Source organism: Sander vitreus, chromosome 15 (assembly GCF_031162955.1).
Source record: "Sander vitreus isolate 19-12246 chromosome 15, sanVit1, whole genome shotgun sequence".
Classification (NCBI taxonomy): domain Eukaryota; kingdom Metazoa; phylum Chordata; class Actinopteri; order Perciformes; family Percidae; genus Sander; species Sander vitreus.
In genome coordinates, this window is record NC_135869.1 from 13321774 (window position 1) to 13339543 (window position 17770).

Sequence of the window (17770 nt, forward strand, 5' to 3'; positions counted from 1 at the left end):
TCCACATCAGAAATCAGTTTTTTAAAACCGCTCTTTATGATACAATTATTAACCAATTGTATGTTACTGCTGTTATTAGTAAAAACTATGCTAATAAATAGCTGTACATATTGATATTAAATTAATATTAGTATTCATATTTTGATTATTCTGATTTTAGTGATATTAGCGTGTGCGTGACGCTAGGTGGAGTGGACAGTTAGACCTGAGTGTATTTAGAATCATGAGTGATCACTCCCCTCTAGTGGTCACAAACGGGAACTGCAACACTCGATTTAATTCAAACATTTGTTAGATGAAAACTATTATTTAAGTGTGCTTAAACGATGGAAATAAAACAAGGAAAGATGTTAGTATCAGAAAGGAATCTGTAATTGATCTTACACTGGTTCCCAATAATATTACACCAATATGTGATTTGAAGGTGTACCAAGAAGGAACCATAGTGACCAAATAGTCTTATGCAAAGTAAATATTTCTACATCACAGAAAACAAGGCGCGGGAAATCATGGATATTTGATTTGTTATAATAAGGACATAAGACAAGGTATAATATCAGCTGCATTAGAATCAATTCTTAAAAGTAAAGGCAAACAAAGCGAGTCAGTACCATGGCGGGACACTTGTAAAGAAGCAGTGAGAAATAGAAATAAAGTATTACTAATGAAAAGAACACATCATTTACAGCATTCAGCAGACAGAGAGAAAACTAAATCTGAAAACATGGAGGCACATAGCATTGGAGATGAACACATTCTCCCATTTAGCATGGGAGAATTAAAGAACGCTAATACTTCAAAAAGCTAGTACCAGCCAGGCACTTTTTTTCATAATAAAAAAAACAAAAAGACGAGTAGAGCCGAGGCGAGTCGAGCAGGTAGGCCTACCATGTAATGGAAAAAGGCCATACTGAGAAGACTGCACAAGGGAGAGATTATATCTGCATAGATCTACACTCAATCCAAAATAAAGTATAGTAGAAAGTCGGGGGATGAACCAAGTAGGCCTAGCCTAACAATAAACAGACTGAGTGTCGTGAAAAATAGACAGCTGAGCACTAAAAATATACAACAGAAAGACAATGACGATGATCACACGATAATCGAAAAATGAGTTAATTGAGACCAGTCTAAAATGTACATTAGAGTGTGGAGGGCAGACTATTTATGTCATGGAAACCACCGAGCCGAAGCTTTGGCCAGGATCCTCCATCCTCCTAGATCGACTAAGTATTCATAATAATAATAATAATAATAATAATAATAAGCTAATACTACTACTACTACTACTACTACTACTAATAATAATAATAATAATAATAATAATTATTATTATTATTAGCCTATCATTATTAATATTATAAATGGACATTTAGGAAGACTATATCCAGAAGGTGGCAGTAATGCAGCGTTAAGGATGTCAACCGCCGTAAAACCTCAAAGAAGAAGTGGAAGAAGAAGAAGACCTGTCAGCTGCAAACTACCGACAAGTCATAACAGCAAAGAGGAAACTAGAAGGAAGGAAACCGAGGAGGAGAGATCTCCACTTATCCTAAACAGTAAGTACACTGTTACTTAATTATACGGTGATTTAGAGTTTCAGTTATTTAAATTAGAGTTGTTGATGTTATTACTTTTATTGTGGACTAATTTAACAACGGGTGCGCTAAACTGGCGTTAGCTGTCTTGTTAGCCTCACATATAACGCTAATTGCAAACTGAGCTTTGAGCTATCTTACAACCTGATGAAAAAGTGAATATTAACCTCAGTACAGTTAATATTCTGTTGTTTTAACGTGATCTTGTTCTTGACATTGAAGTTACACTCAAACTAACACTTGCTAATCTGACTAGCACCCGTCAACTAATATTCTTTTGCTAAAGTTAAATAGCGTTAACGGTAACTTAGCTAGCTAATCAACGTTAGCCAATGTTATGATTGTGTGGCTTTGCTACGTTATTAAGTTAACGTTATATGATGGTAATAGTTTTGGTCGATCGCTATCCAGGTAGCTGTGACAGTGACATGTTAACTTGGTTAACCATTAACGCTAGCTAGCTAGCTATTTGACATCAGCTTTGACAGGTGAGGCTGCAGTAGTTGGGGAACGATATCTGGCCGATTTGTTAATCGACGAGCTAGATATGGGTTGTCTTAAGTAAACTGTGTAACGTTAGTTTGGTCAATTGTTTTATGTGGTTAAGCAAACCTGTTTTGCTGTGTTAAATCAGTTCATGCGCCCTTTGCGTTGAGGCAGTGGGAGTATTGAGGCTTACTAGAGCTACTGGTCACATGATACCATGTAATCCACAGATAAGCCATGTGTGGTCATTTTACAGTATGAGGCTGCTTAGCTGAATTATTCAAAGAAAATCTTCACCTTTATTGTTAAATGACAAATATTACATAAACTGCATTCAACAACATTGGCTATTATATTTAGTTTTGCATCCACAATAGAAATTATAGCCACTTTAAAGTCCCCTAAGAAGAAAATATGTATCAGCTTGCCCTCATGCAGATCTTGTGATTACTGCAGGAATGTGCGTGAAAAATAGTTTGCTCAAACTATTTTTCACCCACATTCCTGCAGTGATCACGAGATCAACATGAGGGCAAGCTGATACATATTTTCTTATTTTCTCCATGCCTGCTTCTCACACTTGTGCTAAACTAACACACTCCTGATATGGGCCTCTCTCATTAGTGATTTTGACACTAGTGTGCCATGCAGAGAAAAGCGATTCATGTAAAACTTCTCAGATCCTTCATGTTTTGTTAGAGGTTTTCTCTCATTGAGTATGACTAATGGACGTTATCAATGTTCAGTTTCTAGAGGTTCTGGTTGATTTCCAGGGTGCTGAGCACTCGCATCCTTCAGCAACATGGGGGAACTCTTCAGAAGTGAAGAGATGACGCTGGCTCAGCTCTTCCTCCAGTCAGAAGCGGCCTACTGTTGTGTCAGTGAACTGGGAGAGATCGGGATGGTGCAGTTTCGTGATGTAAGTCCTCAGTCATACTGCTGTCCTCCGAATCATAATTGCTTTATTATCTACTGATTCTGTTGTGGTTCTTTTTCTAGCAACTGAAACATTGCTTTCCAAAACTATTACCTGTTGTGTAAAGGGTCTTGAGGGGAAAAAAACATGCTTAAATCATCAGTGTCATTTGTTGTGGCGATAGAAATGACCACATCAGTGATATTGCTGAGAAAGTGCATGCCTTCAGCATCATGTTCATCATGTGCTCACAGCTGACGCCTCATTCCACACATGAGAAAGCCCATTCCTGACGAGTCCTGAGGGAATCTTTGTGCTAGAATATAGGATGGTCTGTGTGCATCCACAGTTGTATCTTTATAATTTATATCAAATTTTCCACCAATTTAGAACATTTTCAAATGATAATATAGAAAGATTAAAAATACCTCATTAATGGTAGGGTAGTCAATAGATAAGTATGCAGAATTTGAGCACAACGTTAAATTATTGATATCGGAGCAGCTTAGGTTGCTGATATATGTGCCTGTTCTTAGTTATCACCCATTTTAATTTTACAAATGATACTGTTGCACATTTTTTTAGTCCTGTTAAACATGTATGTTCTATTGCTTGACCCTCACTTATGTTCCTTTTTCTTTTTTTTCTTGCAGCTAAATCCTGATGTGAATGTGTTCCAACGAAAGTTTGTCAATGAAGTACGACGATGTGAGGAGATGGATCGCAAACTGAGTAAGTGAGCTTAGATATGTGGTGCCAGAGCTGCCTCTGCCTTTACAGGAGGACTGAACAGTGCTGCCACTCCATCTCCACACCTTTTTATTCAATTTCCACCCTTTTTAAAGAGCCATAGCAGGGCCCTACAAAGAGTAGTGGGGTGGTCCTTAATCCAGCGTAAACAACTACATGCTACTTCTCTCTCACAGGATTTGTGGAGAAAGAAATAAAGAAGGCCAACATCCCAATAGTTGACACAGGAGAGAACCCTGAAGTCCCCTTCCCAAGGGACATGATCGACCTGGAGGTGAGTGCTCTCGCTCTTTTTAAAATAAACAGTGAGCTCTGTCATCTCCTGCTTCCCTCTGCTGACCCCTTTGTATGTCGCTCCACAGGCCACATTTGAGAAGCTTGAGAATGAACTGAAGGAAATAAACACCAACCAAGAAGCCCTAAAGAAGAACTTCCTGGAACTGACTGAGCTCAAGCACATCCTGCGTCGCACGCAGCAGTTTTTTGATGAGGTCAGCTTGACTTGTGCATGCAGGCCTTGCAAAACAGTGTGCTCAGGTCTTTTTGTTTTACCAACATTGTGGCGGCCTGAAAGACAAGTAGAACTTTTTTTTTTTTTTTTTTTTTTTTTTTTTTTTTATATAATTGTTTATCACCATGGTTAGAACATCTAACACCACTAAATACAGCTTGAGAAACAAATGAACTATTTTGTATGTATTCATAGGTTGTTGTAATACCAAAACTTGAATTTTTCAATTTATTCACTGTAGCAATGGGCAAGAAAAGCAATGTTTTTGTCTAAAGGCAGCCATTTCTGGTTTGCATTGGTGTATTACAGATACTGCTCATAAGCTGTCTACGCTGAACACACACACACACACACACACACACACACACACAATGGAGCATTTATTGCCAGGTGTTTCCCTCGTGATCGTTTATAGTTGCTCACATTGCCTTAGCCCGTTTACACTAGCCAGGTACATTAGTTGATATTCTTTAATTCCACTGCGGTATAATACTTTGCAGAGATTTCATTCTGTGTTTACTATTCATTTTCTGGGGCAAAATCTTGCCTGCCCACCTTTGCTCACCATCAATTCCACTTCATTGCCTTAACAAGCAAAACTGTGTTGACTTACAATGTTAAGACATCTTTTACAAGCTGTTATGGGCTTTAATTAAGGTGAATCATTGAGCCAAACACATAGCCATAGCCATAGCCATTAACTGGAGAAAGTCACTGTCTATGCTAAAAACAAACACTGGCCCTGGCTCTTCGTCTTTCCCCTGTCCAAATCTCAACACTCATGTTCATAAAATGTCTGAGAAGTATTCACAAGGATGCATATATGGAAATGCAGTTACAGTAATGATAATGGCTAATAATTAACTGACTCTCATGCAGATGGAGGATCCCAGTTTAATGGAGGAGTCATCCACCCTCATGGACCCCAATGAGCCTACTCGAGTGGCTCCTCTCAGACTGGGGTGAGTCTGTTTTTGTGGTCTTACCTCATTCAAAAGGATTACGCTTTTCTTGGAGATTTCCATTCTCAGCACTTATGCCATCTGTGTCCAAAACCAGTGTTAAAGCTAGCCAATCACCTCCCACACACCAGCTCAGGCTGTCCAGCTTAGTCAGGCAACAAAGGTCACTTAAAGTGGAAATCTACTCGCACTCCACATTCACAAATGTAATTCCTGTTAGTGTAGACATTTCAGTCAATGTTTTCACTGTGATCAGCTCTCCCTTAAGACAGAGCTAAAAAAAAAATAGACGGACAATACACGGCCAACCTGTTTGAGGCTATGAAATGGGAGACATTGCAGTTAGCATTTGTGAATCATAACTTTCCTGAACTTTAAGCTTATTTATACAAAGGGCCTAGCTCCTAAAGCTGATGAAGTTTTATTCCTACCAGACCAGGTAACCAACAACAACGGTGACTGCATTTTTCCATCTGTTATAGATTTGTGGCTGGAGTCATTGGGAGGGAACGTATTCCCACATTTGAGAGGATGTTGTGGAGAGTTTGCCGAGGAAATGTGTTCCTGAGGCAGGCAGACATTGAAGATCCTCTGGAGGACCCGTCTTCCGTCAGTACTGTTTAAGCACTGATGTCCTGTGAAGTTGGTCAGATGTTAATGCCTGTTTGATTGTTGTATTACCAAAGTCCAAACTGTATGATGTTTCCACAGGGAGACCAGGTCCACAAGACTGTCTTCATCATCTTCTTCCAGGGAGACCAGCTTAAGAATAGAGTCAAGAAGATCTGTGAAGGGTAAGTGACTGGCCAACGTTTGTACAATTTTAGGAAGTGTTCTTGGCCAACAGATCCTTATATGCGCTTTTTCTTCATCCATCTTCAGGTTCAGAGCAACCTTGTACCCGTGTCCAGAAACACCCCAGGAGAGGAAGGAGATGCTGGCAGGGGTGAATGCACGTATTGATGACCTGCAAATGGTAAATACTCTGGCTGGAAAAACAGCTACATTACCACTCATTAACACTGACCTGCACAAAAATACACTTGAACTGTATAGTTCTGTTTTTTGTTTCTGCTTGGTCAGCAAGTTATTTTTCAGAAATTCACTGCAAAGTGTTGGTAGAGGAAATTTCATAAGGCATCTAACACATCTGCTCTTTACAGGTCATTCTCAGCTTTCTGTCTAGGCTCTAAGCCAGATATGTATATAGTATGTTATATAAGAAGAAAGAAAATGATTTAGGTTGCACAAATGTTACCTTTTTATAAAAAAAAAAGTCCTCATTTATTTTTGCCACTGCTGATCAACACGTCATCTGTCTCTAGCTTCTGCCCAGAGAAATGTCCTCCAGCAATCAGAATCTTTCCATTACAATGTTGTTATTATGCCTGCAATGTTGAATTAGTCCTCAGTGACTTGTTATCTAGCGCAAGATAGAGCCGCAGGGAATCCTCCCTTCCTTTAGCTTTGTAAATGATAACCGTCTTGTATCTTTGTCATATGATGATACATCCGCCCATATGGGTGTTTTGCATCATGGCACACAGACTCGCATATCAACATGATCACATTTCTTGTACTCGCTGCAGTCTGTTAGACGTGAATCTCTCACATTTTACTTCAGTCAGCCAGCTGTGTCAATTTTGTTGAAGTTGTCATGTACTCCGATATTATAGGAACATTGGCATTTGCCACAGAAGCTGCCTGCACGAGACAGATACTTGAGATTTGACATGCATCCCGTTTGACAAATCAATTGATATCCTCTCACGGCTTCGCATACCAGGGAATGTGGATCTTGGCGTTTGTGGTTGGAGTGTTATGCTGTTCGCTACATGGGCATGAGAGCTAAATGACAGACTGGCGTGGATGACGAAGAATGTTAAGCTATTTGGACAGCAATCAGCTATGTGTGGGCCATTAAGCTCCCTGACCGCAGGCGAGACTGTGCCCGTAGGCAGACAGCACTGAGCTTAAATATCCTGCTATTTGCTGATCATGGGACTTGGCTTTAAATGTGAGTCATACAGCAGCATACCTGGGAATATCCTATATCTCTTTCGGGAAAACCTAATGGATTAGACAGCTCGCTGATCTTTAACATATGATTTACAGCTCGTTAATCACACCAGTAAATGTGAACCCTGTTTATGAATATCAAGAAATGCATGATTCATTGCTGCTATTTTAGGAATAGTTTTTTTGATTGTTTTGGACATTAAAATTCCCCTAGTTGTGACTATATTTAGATAGAATTATAGATCCTACCCTCCCTCATATCCGCTTGTAGTTCATAGAAAAGCACAGGGTGAACCGAAAAGGCAGGAATAGGTGTTGGCTCCCACAACTGACCTTTTGTCTTGTCACTTTTTGGCTCCAGGACTGTAAAGATTAGGTTTATCTTCCCGAAGTTGTCAACATCTAGCAGATATTTTTTTTTTATTAACCAGAAAAGTTTTTAAAGAGTCAAAATATGCAGCAATAGCAATGATTTACGGACCAACACCATGATACAGATTACACAAAATGTGCCACAAAATCATAAATCATGAATAACACTTCTACTGTACCCACTGTGTATTTCAGTTGTGTAATGTCTCCGTCTAAAGGTGCTGAACCAGACTGAGGATCACAGGCAGAGGGTCCTGCAGGCTGCAGCCAAGACAGTCCGAGTGTGGTTCATTAAAGTGAGGAAGATGAAGGCCATCTACCACACCCTCAACCTCTGCAACATTGATGTCACTCAGAAGTGTCTGATTGCTGAGGTGTGGTGTTCTGTCTCCGACATGGACTCCATCCAGTTTGCCCTGCGCAGGGGGACGGTGAGTAACTGAGCATCAGGTTAATGCTTTAGGAAAATATCCACCATTTGGTAGGTTTAGCTTAGATCTTATAGATACAGTCCCACATGGCCCCTCTCCTTTATTCTTAGAAAGTAGACTCTGGTTCAAGTTATCCTGGTCATGTATTCAATGTAGCAGAACCAGTTTGAAACAAACCGGTCTAAACTTTGTCAGTGCAAACAAGGTATTTGCAGTATACTCCAGCTTTTGTGCATACTCCAATATCAGTATATTGACTTTGACACTGTGGGGTAATATTAACTGTGTAATCCCAACAACAGGCTCTTACACAACATGCAAGTTCCTCAAAACAAGAAGTGAATAGAGTTTCAAAAAATTTACAAATGTTTTTAAATAACCCAAAAATGATGCTGGCTGCACCAAATTCCCATCATGGTGACCAGTTGCAGATATCCGTGGGGGGGGGCAGTGAGTCAGTGCTAAACAGTTGACCAGTAAAGCCAGCCAGCTGCTCACACCGCAGTGATCAAAGCCAAATGCTGCGTTCCTTTTGGTTGCAAACCTTAGCAACTACTAGCACAAATCTCTGACTGAATTGTCAGCAGTTGAGTGGGTAATGTAGGCTCCAGGTTTTGAGAAGGAAGGAGAATGCGTGGAATAAAAGAGTCAATAGTTTTGTTTGTTTTTTCGTTGTACACTTGGTTTAGCAACAGAGACTTGGCCCTGTAATGCATAGTTAGGACCATCCCTAGCCTCAAGTTATCGCTCAGCTGTCTTTATTCTGCTAGACTTGAAACATGAGGCCATGGTGTACTGTATCAAGATATCATCTGTACCACTACTTCCACCTTTCTACAAAGTTGTCCTGGCAGCCTTTGTAAACTCAGCTAAGATTTCCTAATTGTTTATCAGTTTATTAAAACCAGATTTTAAGGAAGTACAGTGTTGTCAATTCAGAGCAGTGAGGGTCTGTGAAACCCTCAATCATATGATGATACCTTGTGTACAGTTAGCTTTTAGCATTCATGTGGGGGGCACATGATCTCATTCTTGGGAAGATGAGGATTTTTAGAATATGTCTACGATGTGTCAGGGTGGTTGCATGGTTAAAATGTTCAAGTAGATCAGATCTGTGAAAGAAAACAAAATTGTGTATCATAATCTTGTGTTGCATGACATTGTGTTTCTGCGCTTTAGGAGAAGAGTGGCTCCACTGTGCCTTCCATCCTCAATAGAATGCAGTCCAAGCAGACGCCACCCACCTATAACAAGACAAACAAGTTCACCTCAGGCTTTCAAAACATTGTGGATGCCTATGGAATTGGCAGCTACCGTGAGATTAACCCAGGTACGAATTAGTCACACTCTTCTCCGTACATCCCTAAACCTTGGACCTCTGTCATTACAGGCTTGTAAGGCAATTAGACATTTTGTATTACAGTCTGTTTACCGAGCTGCCTGTGGTCACAGAAAGGTGTGGTGCCTACTCTGCCTCATCACTCATTATCACCTTGTTTGAACATGCTGTCTATCATTGTTTCACCTGCCACTCCACCCTCATGTGATGCCTGCCTCCCTACCTCCTTGTCTCCAGCGCCATACACCATCATCACCTTCCCCTTCCTTTTTGCGGTTATGTTTGGTGACCTGGGCCACGGGGTGCTCATGACCTGTGCTGCCCTGTACCTTGTGTTGAGAGAGAACAGGCTGATGGCCCAGAAGAACGATAATGAGGTATGGATCCCATCATGGCCATCTCATCAACCCAACACCATCAATTGGTGATTCACCAGACCCACAGCTGTACAGAGCGTTGTGCTTCTGTGGATTCATGTTTAATATTGTAGAGATGCAGCTTCTCTTGTTTTAGAAACCTACTTATCTCTCATTGCTTGTTCTGTGGCAGATGTTCAGCATGGTGTTTGCAGGACGCTACATCATCCTGCTGATGGGAATCTTCTCAGTCTACACTGGGATCATTTACAATGACTGCTTCTCCAAGTCCCTCAATGTGTTTGGGTCTGGCTGGAGCGTCAGACCCATGTTCGACGCTCGGCTAGGGGCCAACTGGACGTAAGTGTCGAGCACTGACAGGAGCTTTAACTCAGTAACTGCTGTAGATGTGCAGTAATTCAAGTCTCAAAACTGATCGGTGTTCTCATCCTGTTCAGGTTTGACACTTTGGAAGGCAATAAAGTTTTGCAGTTGGACCCGACGATACAAGGAGTGTTCAAAGGGCCGTACCCCATTGGCATTGATCCGGTGAATATTTTTCTCTGTATTCTCTTTATTCTGCTAAGTACAAATCAGCTTAGTTGTTACTTTTTACATGCGTTGAAGCAATGATTTTTATCGCCCGGTTCAGCACTCACCATCTTTGATATGCATATATTTCAGATATGGAACATTGCCACCAACAAGCTGACATTCCTGAACTCTTTCAAGATGAAGATGTCTGTTATCCTGGGAGTCATCCACATGCTGTTTGGAGTCTCACTCAGTCTCTTCAACCACCTGTAAGATTTTCATTTAACATTTATGCTTCAATTTCTTGTTGTATTTCTGTCACTTTGTCACCATTGGCAGTTATGCACACATTTTCACAGTGATTGTTCGTGGTTCTCTGCAGGTATTTCAAGAAGCCGCTGAATATCTACTTGGGATTCATCCCCGAGATTGTCTTCATGGCCAGTCTGTTTGGTTACCTAGTCATTCTGATCTTTTATAAGTGGCTCACATACGATGCACGCATATCCAAGGATGCTCCCAGTCTCCTCATCGCCTTTATCAACATGTTCCTCTTCAACTACAACGACCCCAGTAACCAACCTCTCTACAGAGGACAGGTCAGATGCACTTGGGCGCTGCATACATGTATCACTTTATCCTGAAATGAACCACAGCAAGCTAATTGTCCCCATTTGCTGTTTTTCTGTGTCTCCTCTCCATGTAGATGGCCATACAATCACTCTTGGTGGTAATCGCCTTGGCTTGTGTTCCCTGTATGTTAATAGTGAAAACTCTAGTTCTCCGGAGACAGCATTTGTGGCGGAAAAACCTGGTAAGGTGAAGGAATTGGTATCCCTTGAAATAACAACGTTGCATCTCAATTATAATCCTTTTTTAATGCTGTTATTTCTTACCACTCTTCTATGTCAGGGTACAGCTAACTTTGGAGGGATCAGAGTGGGCAACGGGCCCACTGAGGATGAGGCTGAAATCATCCAGCATGACCAGCTCTCACAGCACTCTGAGGAGGAGCCTGAGGTAAGAGACATGTCCCTGTCTAACACTGTCTTCCACCTGACTAAAGCTGGAAAAAACGGCAGTTTGGTGAGGTACGGTGGTGGTGGTGGTGGGGGGGTATACGACCTACTCACATCACACAGTGTATACGACCTACTCACATCTTTGAATAATTCAGTCACTCAGCCACAGTTGGGAACAGAAAGCGATACCTCATGTTTCCATTTCCACTGTGGCAATGCAAAAAAAACATACATTATGAATGCATGTAACAAGCTACACACTGCCACTTTCAGATTATAGTAAATGCTATGGAGAGATTCAATTAAGAAATGTTGTTTACTTTATTAAATAGTTCTGTGTTTCTTCTTTCGTTGACGTTTGTGTGCAGTTGCTTGTAGAATATCCAGGCTAATTTAACTTCTTGTGAAATAATAAGACCAGTACGGTTGTTTGCTGCACATCCTGAAGAGCTGAGGAGTTGTGATGTGAAACTGTTATATTCCCTAATTAAATTCTAAAATGCCCTGGCTGCCCATGTGAGCAGAGTGTTGTCATCCTGTAACGCTAAACCTCTTTCTTTTTTTCTTTTTTTTCAAGTTAGTAACTAACTTCTCTTGTTACTTTCCTGTTTACTGATGTCTGTCGATCTGTGTGTGCGCTGTCAATAACCAAGCGTTGCCTTTTGTCACCTGCTGTCAAGGCCCACGAGGAGGAAGAGGTAGGACAGGAGCTCACGCTACACTTCCACCCTGCAACCTATCCCCTCCTGTCACAGTGCATGTCTAGCAATTCTGTTTTCCTGCCCCTCGCTTTGTCTACTTATGCTGACAACCATTGCTGGCTGCTCGTGTGTGTGTGTGTGTGTGTGTGTGTGTGTGTGTGTGTGTGTGTGTGTGTGTGTGTGTGTGTGTGTGTGTGTGTGTGTGTGTGTGTGTGTGTGTGTGTGTGTGTGTGTGTGTGTGTGTGTGTGTGTGTGTGTGTGTGTGTGTGTGTGTGTGTGTGTGTGTGTGTGTGTGTGTGTGTGTGTGTGTGTGTGTGTGTGTGTGTGTGTGTGTGTCAGGAGTCACTTGTTAAAACATGGGTTGCAGGAATTGCTCAAGCAGTGGGCGCCAGTAGGCCAATGTTTCCTTACAGTCCCGGTGATATGCATGAGGGCTCAGCAGGGCTGCTGATACTTTGGGTTCACAGGGTCCTAAGACGATGGTGTCTCTTCTAATTTAAGGGGCTTTGCTGATCTACAGTGGCAAATGGCTGTCCTATCAATAACCTGTATAATAATGAACTAGACTCCTCCCGTGTGGACCCCAGGACCCAGATGCTGTTTTCTAGAGCTACGTTTTTGATGTTCTATCTCTGTGCCACAGTTTAACTTCGGGGATGTGGCAGTGCATCAGGCGATCCACACCATAGAGTACTGCCTGGGCTGTATCTCCAACACTGCCTCCTATCTGAGGCTTTGGGCCCTCAGTCTGGCCCATGCACGTAAGTCACACTTTTCTGACTTTTTTTAATATCAGATTATTAACATTAATCAAATAATTTGTATTTTTGAATTAAATATTAGATTAACACAGCAGTATACACACATTTGTTAAGAGAAGTGGACATCTAATGCACGCACTCTCAAGTTCAGCTCAGCACTGAAATCTGTGTGCTTTCTTTGTCCAATGCACAGAGTTGTCGGAGGTGCTGTGGTCCATGGTGATGCACATTGGCCTTTCTAGCAGCAGCTTTGGAGGTTTCTTCATTCTGACCATAGTCTTTTTCTTCTTTTCTGTTCTCACTGTTGCCATTCTTCTCATAATGGAGGGCTTGTCAGCCTTCTTGCATGCACTGCGACTGCACTGGTAAGTTGAGTATTGTATTTGTGGCATTTGTTTTGTGTGTTTCTTTCATTTGCTTTCTTTTTTTTCTCTCCTTAATATTAACTTTGGCCTCAGTTCCACATGCGTCACATGTGGAACCAATTATGAAATAAAGGGGGTATTAATTCAATAATTTTTGAGGCTATAGTTCATGTTGGCATACGAATTGCATTAAAAAAGCCTATGTTTTAATAATCTAGTGTACAACTTTGAGCATCTTATCCAGCGTTTTATAGTATTAACAATGAACATTAATCCAAAACTAAGTTCCTGTGCACTGGATTTGCTGTTTTAAAAGAGGACTTTACTAATGCCAAATAACTGTAAGCATGGTAAACTACAGACCTATAGTGCCATCTGCAGGTGGACAGAAACAGATGAGATGCTACTGCTTTTGTGTGTAGGTGATTATACACAAAATGTGACCACTTCAGCCTATTTCTTCCAATTTAAGGAACCAGGACCAGCTTCTTCTTCTCTGCATTGCAAAGGAAATAATGAATAGTTCAATGGTCACAGTTTGTACTTAAAGTGCTCATATTACGCTTTTGGGGATTTTTCAGTTTCCTTTATTGTGTTATATATCTTTTTGTGCATGTTATAGGTTTACAAAGTGAAAAAGCCCAAGTCCACCCCAAAGGGACTTACCATCTCCAACAGAAAACACTGTTCACAAACTGCTCCAAACAGCTCTATTGTAGTCCAGCCTTTACTTCCGTGATGAACATGCGTCACTTTGTAACACGCGTTATAATGCTCGCCTAGCTGCTAGCGTGGCACGCCCTCATACTCTGCTTCTGACTGGCTAGTAGTCCTTACCTAGTTACTGAGCATGTGCGACTCCCAACGAAGATGGAACAGAAGTGAGATGTCTCACTCTGTAGCTAAAACAGAGAGCTCAACACACAGAGTGAAAAGAGGAGCTGCAGCAATGCGCAGTACAAAGAAATAGTGTTTTTTGAAAATTAAACCATGTAAACCTATTCTGGTACAACCTCTGAATACAATTATGAACCTGAAATGAGCATAATATGAGCACTTTAAGGTGTAAATCCAGCATAGAGGACAACCATTTATTTAGGAAAAAAAAAATCAAAAGTCAAAGGGTTTGTCCTAAATAGAAGTTAACAAATTGTAGTTTCCCAGTGCTCGCTCTCTTTCCTTCCCTGTGGCCTGGAACACATCTGGCTCAAGAGACTTATGCTTTTAATTTTTGCTGCGTGTAGAACAGTCTACGACTCCTTGCTATGGCACTGATGAGCCTTTGTTGTCTCCTCATTAATGTCTTTGTCCAGCTTTGCCGAATGTCGTCCTGGCTTTATAATCCGCTGGCACATTTACAGAGCATGCCTGCGTTGCAGCAACTCTTCTCTATAATTATCCTTTACACAGGAATGCTGGGTTACTCTCTTTCACTGAATGGCCTTCAGAGACAATAAAGTGCAGTTTTGAATGCAGAGAAGCTAATATAAAGACCCTTATAATATTTCTAATGATTGCATCGGAATGTGATTATGTAATGCCACATGTAAGGTCTGCCAAAGAAGAGGTGGAGAAAAATGTAGTTGGCCCCTCTACCTTAAAGGGGCTGTACTTGATATTCAGAACATTAATATAGCAGTAAACAACTATTTGCTATGATATAGTTGTGTCCTGAGCAGAGAATTAAGTATTTGACTAGTTGGGAAACGGTCTGTGAGAGCCGTGTGGAGGCAATCCCAGACCACTTTTATATTGAACATCGAGGACAGCCCCTTCAAAGTGCTCATCTGTTCAGAGATGTTCTTGTAGTTGCTGAGATACTTGAAAAACATTAACACTAATATACTAGCTTAGAGTAAATGCAAAGAAATGACAGCATCAGTAGTAAGACAGCGTTTATTATTTTAAAAGAATACAAGTTCATCTATGGGATTAAAAAGAAATATGGCCTCTGAATTTTGGGAATGAAGAGGGATTGAATTATCCTTGATAATTTTTGCAAGAAAAAGTGCAGGAGTTTATGTACAGTAATATTTTTTAAATATCTAGCGCCTCCTCGTCTTCTTTCCTACACCAGACAGACTATGGAACGGCAGGTATTTGTGGCTCCTCAGTTAAAAGGTCATCCAGCCGTCACTTAGCATTGGCCTGTTTAAAAATAGAGCCTGATCGTTTTCCAGAAGGTAGGGCTTACGTCTCTGAGCCCAGGACGGGGTCCAGGAGCAGGGATATATACATGAGTGTGTTCAGGTGGGGTGCACACAGGGGTTATATCAGCTACGACTGCTCTGCTCAGCATTACCTAACCTGGACCGCCATCACCACCATGTGCCTGTGTTATTGTCTAAGAGGCTTCCTGTTTTTTTTTTTTTTTTTTTTTTTAATTGGACCTTTATTTTCTTTACAGGGTGGAGTTCCAAAACAAGTTTTACTCAGGCCAGGGCTTCAAGTTCCTGCCCTTTACTTTCGACAGCATCCTGGGTGGGGGGTTGGAGGACTGAGATCTGACAACTCCTCTTCTTCTGTAAATGTCACTCATCTCTTGAGAATCTGTGTGCAGTTGAATAGTGATTTTCTTTTGTGTGTGATGAGGTTTCCATGAGTGACACTGCACAAGCTCCTATCTGTCAGACTGGTATTTGTTGTAAACTTCTCATAATGTTTTTTCATTCCTCAGAAAAATAGCATTGGCCGTTATCTGTTATGTGTCTTGTCTTGGTGAAGTCATTTTAGTTTTTTTCCTGTTTTATTTAGTTTAATATTATTTATGCAAAGCTTTTCTTTGTGAAACCTGCCTTTTTCCTATGTGGCAGTGTTGCACTACCAATCACAAATGAAGTTTTATGTGCAAATGTCTTGATTATGTTGACTGATGCTGATTCCGAGTAAAGTGACGTAAGTGTTTACAACTTTCCTGTTTGTCCTCTCCACATTGTTGTATCCAGGTTGTCTATTTCTCTCTGCATTGGCATTGTTCTGCACAGAGCATCTCATTGGTTTGATTTCACACACACACACACACACACACACACACACACACACACACACACACACACACTTTGCACAGCTCTATCCCACTGCATACTGACCTCACACAGCTATAAAGGTCCAAAGGGAATACAATTTAACTTGCATCAGGATGTCAGTCCAAGTTTTGAAGATGGAGATGAAGCGAATGTTTAATCCTGCATTGTGCACTAACATTGCCATAAATGCCCTTTGTGTTTAGTGATCTGCTCTCAATTGATCTACACAGAGAGAATGAAGGGGAATCTATAGGTGGATGTTCTGTAACAACAGTGTCAATCTTGCTGAGTTTAAGTTCAAAATGTAATTGTCACTAAGACGGGAGTAAGAATGGCATACAGCAGACCTGTTCAAATAGAATTCATGCCTCAGAAAACATTTACCACCTACATTATTTGTGCATCTTTGTGTCAATAAAGTGGAAAAAGCTGGATTCAGTTGTGGTTTTGGTTTTATTTTATGTACGACCTTTGTTTAATCTGCAGCAGTGGTGGAAGAAGTATTCAAAGTCCTACATAAGTAAAAGTACTCATGCAAAAATGTGGCTCCTTTTAATGCTGTTTTCTTTTTTTATATATGTATTATTATTTTCTCAAAATAAGTAAGGGGGTTTGTCTCTGCAGTAAACATGTTTTTGATTGAAATGTGAATTAACTCTTGAAACAAGCTCATTTTTACATAAAAATTGTGAAAAATAAAACTTTGGATTTTTGGAAATACTCGAAACAAGTTGATTTACTTTTTTTTTTTTTTTAAAAGGTTGGACTATCAGCACTAGCAGATCTTTTTAAGAAAATAAAACATTTGCTCAAGGACTGAAATGATTCAATAAGCAGATTTTGTACACAAAACGATGTAGGGCTATCATATTTTATACAGTGATCATGTGGTTTTTGTACTATAAAATCTTTAGCTTTAAAATAAGGGACCTTCATGTCTTCAATAAATGTAGTGAAGTAAAAAGTGCAATATTTACCTCTGAAATGTAGTAGTGAATAGTATCTCAATATTGTACTTGTCCAGCAAAATACTGCATGTCATCACTCCTCTTGGTGGTGCTATTGAACAGGTTGTACAGTTGCAGTGGTCCGTGAGAAATTACTGTTATGTTTTTTCCCCTGCATGTTAGAATAAAAGCACCTACAGTTGTCTGTGATAGGTGAATATATCTTACTTACCTGCTCCGCTGCTGAACTTTGTGCCTGAAAAAGGATCCCGGCCATTTATTTGGCAAACGAAAAGGAAATTAGCCATAAGGGCACTTGTAAGTAGATGTACAGTTATGTATTTTGTGCATAATGGGCCTTTTCTTTAACATGTCACGTAGCATTGTGTAATGGACCTGGTTCGCTCAGTCTAGCCGTCTACAGGCAATTATGTTATGAGTCCAAACCCATTTTGAAAGGGTTTGTTTGGCTTTCTCAGTCCTGTCAAAAGCAGCAGGAAACATTCAGCTTTACACAATATTACATTTCCATAATTCAGTAGTGGTGGAAGAAGTACTCAGACCTTGTACTGTAAGTAAAAGTAGCACATTTCAGAAATACTCTAATACAAGTAAAAGCCATGCATACAAAGTAAAAGTACAAAAATTCTAGCATCAAAAATATACTTAAATTA

The 17770-nt window shown here is 40.5% G+C and overlaps 1 protein-coding gene across 3 annotated transcripts; it reads left to right on the forward strand.

Moving 5' to 3' along the window:
* Positions 1-1453: 1453 nt before the first annotated feature.
* On the forward strand, positions 1454-16583 carry atp6v0a1a (ATPase H+ transporting V0 subunit a1a). Of its 3 annotated transcripts, none has more exons than XM_078269006.1 (22): positions 1454-1559; positions 2831-3003; positions 3654-3732; positions 3927-4024; positions 4113-4241; positions 5141-5223; positions 5706-5832; positions 5935-6017; positions 6106-6199; positions 7833-8045; positions 9225-9375; positions 9622-9761; positions 9934-10100; positions 10199-10289; positions 10425-10543; positions 10657-10873; positions 10981-11088; positions 11187-11294; positions 11950-11994; positions 12641-12758; positions 12952-13123; positions 15531-16583. In XM_078269006.1, exons 2-22 carry the CDS (start codon positions 2887-2889, stop codon positions 15622-15624), a joined length of 2553 nt encoding a protein of 850 aa, XP_078125132.1. In that variant the 5' UTR covers positions 1454-1559; positions 2831-2886; the 3' UTR covers positions 15625-16583. The 3 variants fall into 3 exon arrangements, with proteins under 3 accessions (XP_078125132.1, XP_078125133.1, XP_078125134.1); XM_078269007.1 differs by having other exon boundaries at positions 11977-11994; XM_078269008.1 differs by lacking the exon at positions 11950-11994.
* The last annotated feature ends 1187 nt before the right edge of the window (positions 16584-17770 follow it).

What these genes read in the sequence shown, in the direction of transcription:
- atp6v0a1a (XM_078269006.1), top strand. Translation starts at nt 2,887, where the DNA reads ATGGGGGAACTCTTCAGAAGTGAAGAGATGACGCTGGCTCAGCTCTTC. An exon ending in GGAGATGGATCGCAAACTGA is followed by an intron (nt 3,733 to 3,926) that starts GTAAGTGAGCTT and finishes TCTCTCTCACAG; the next exon opens with GATTTGTGGAGAAAGAAATA. An exon ending in CGCAGCAGTTTTTTGATGAG is followed by an intron (nt 4,242 to 5,140) that starts GTCAGCTTGACT and finishes ACTCTCATGCAG; the next exon opens with ATGGAGGATCCCAGTTTAAT.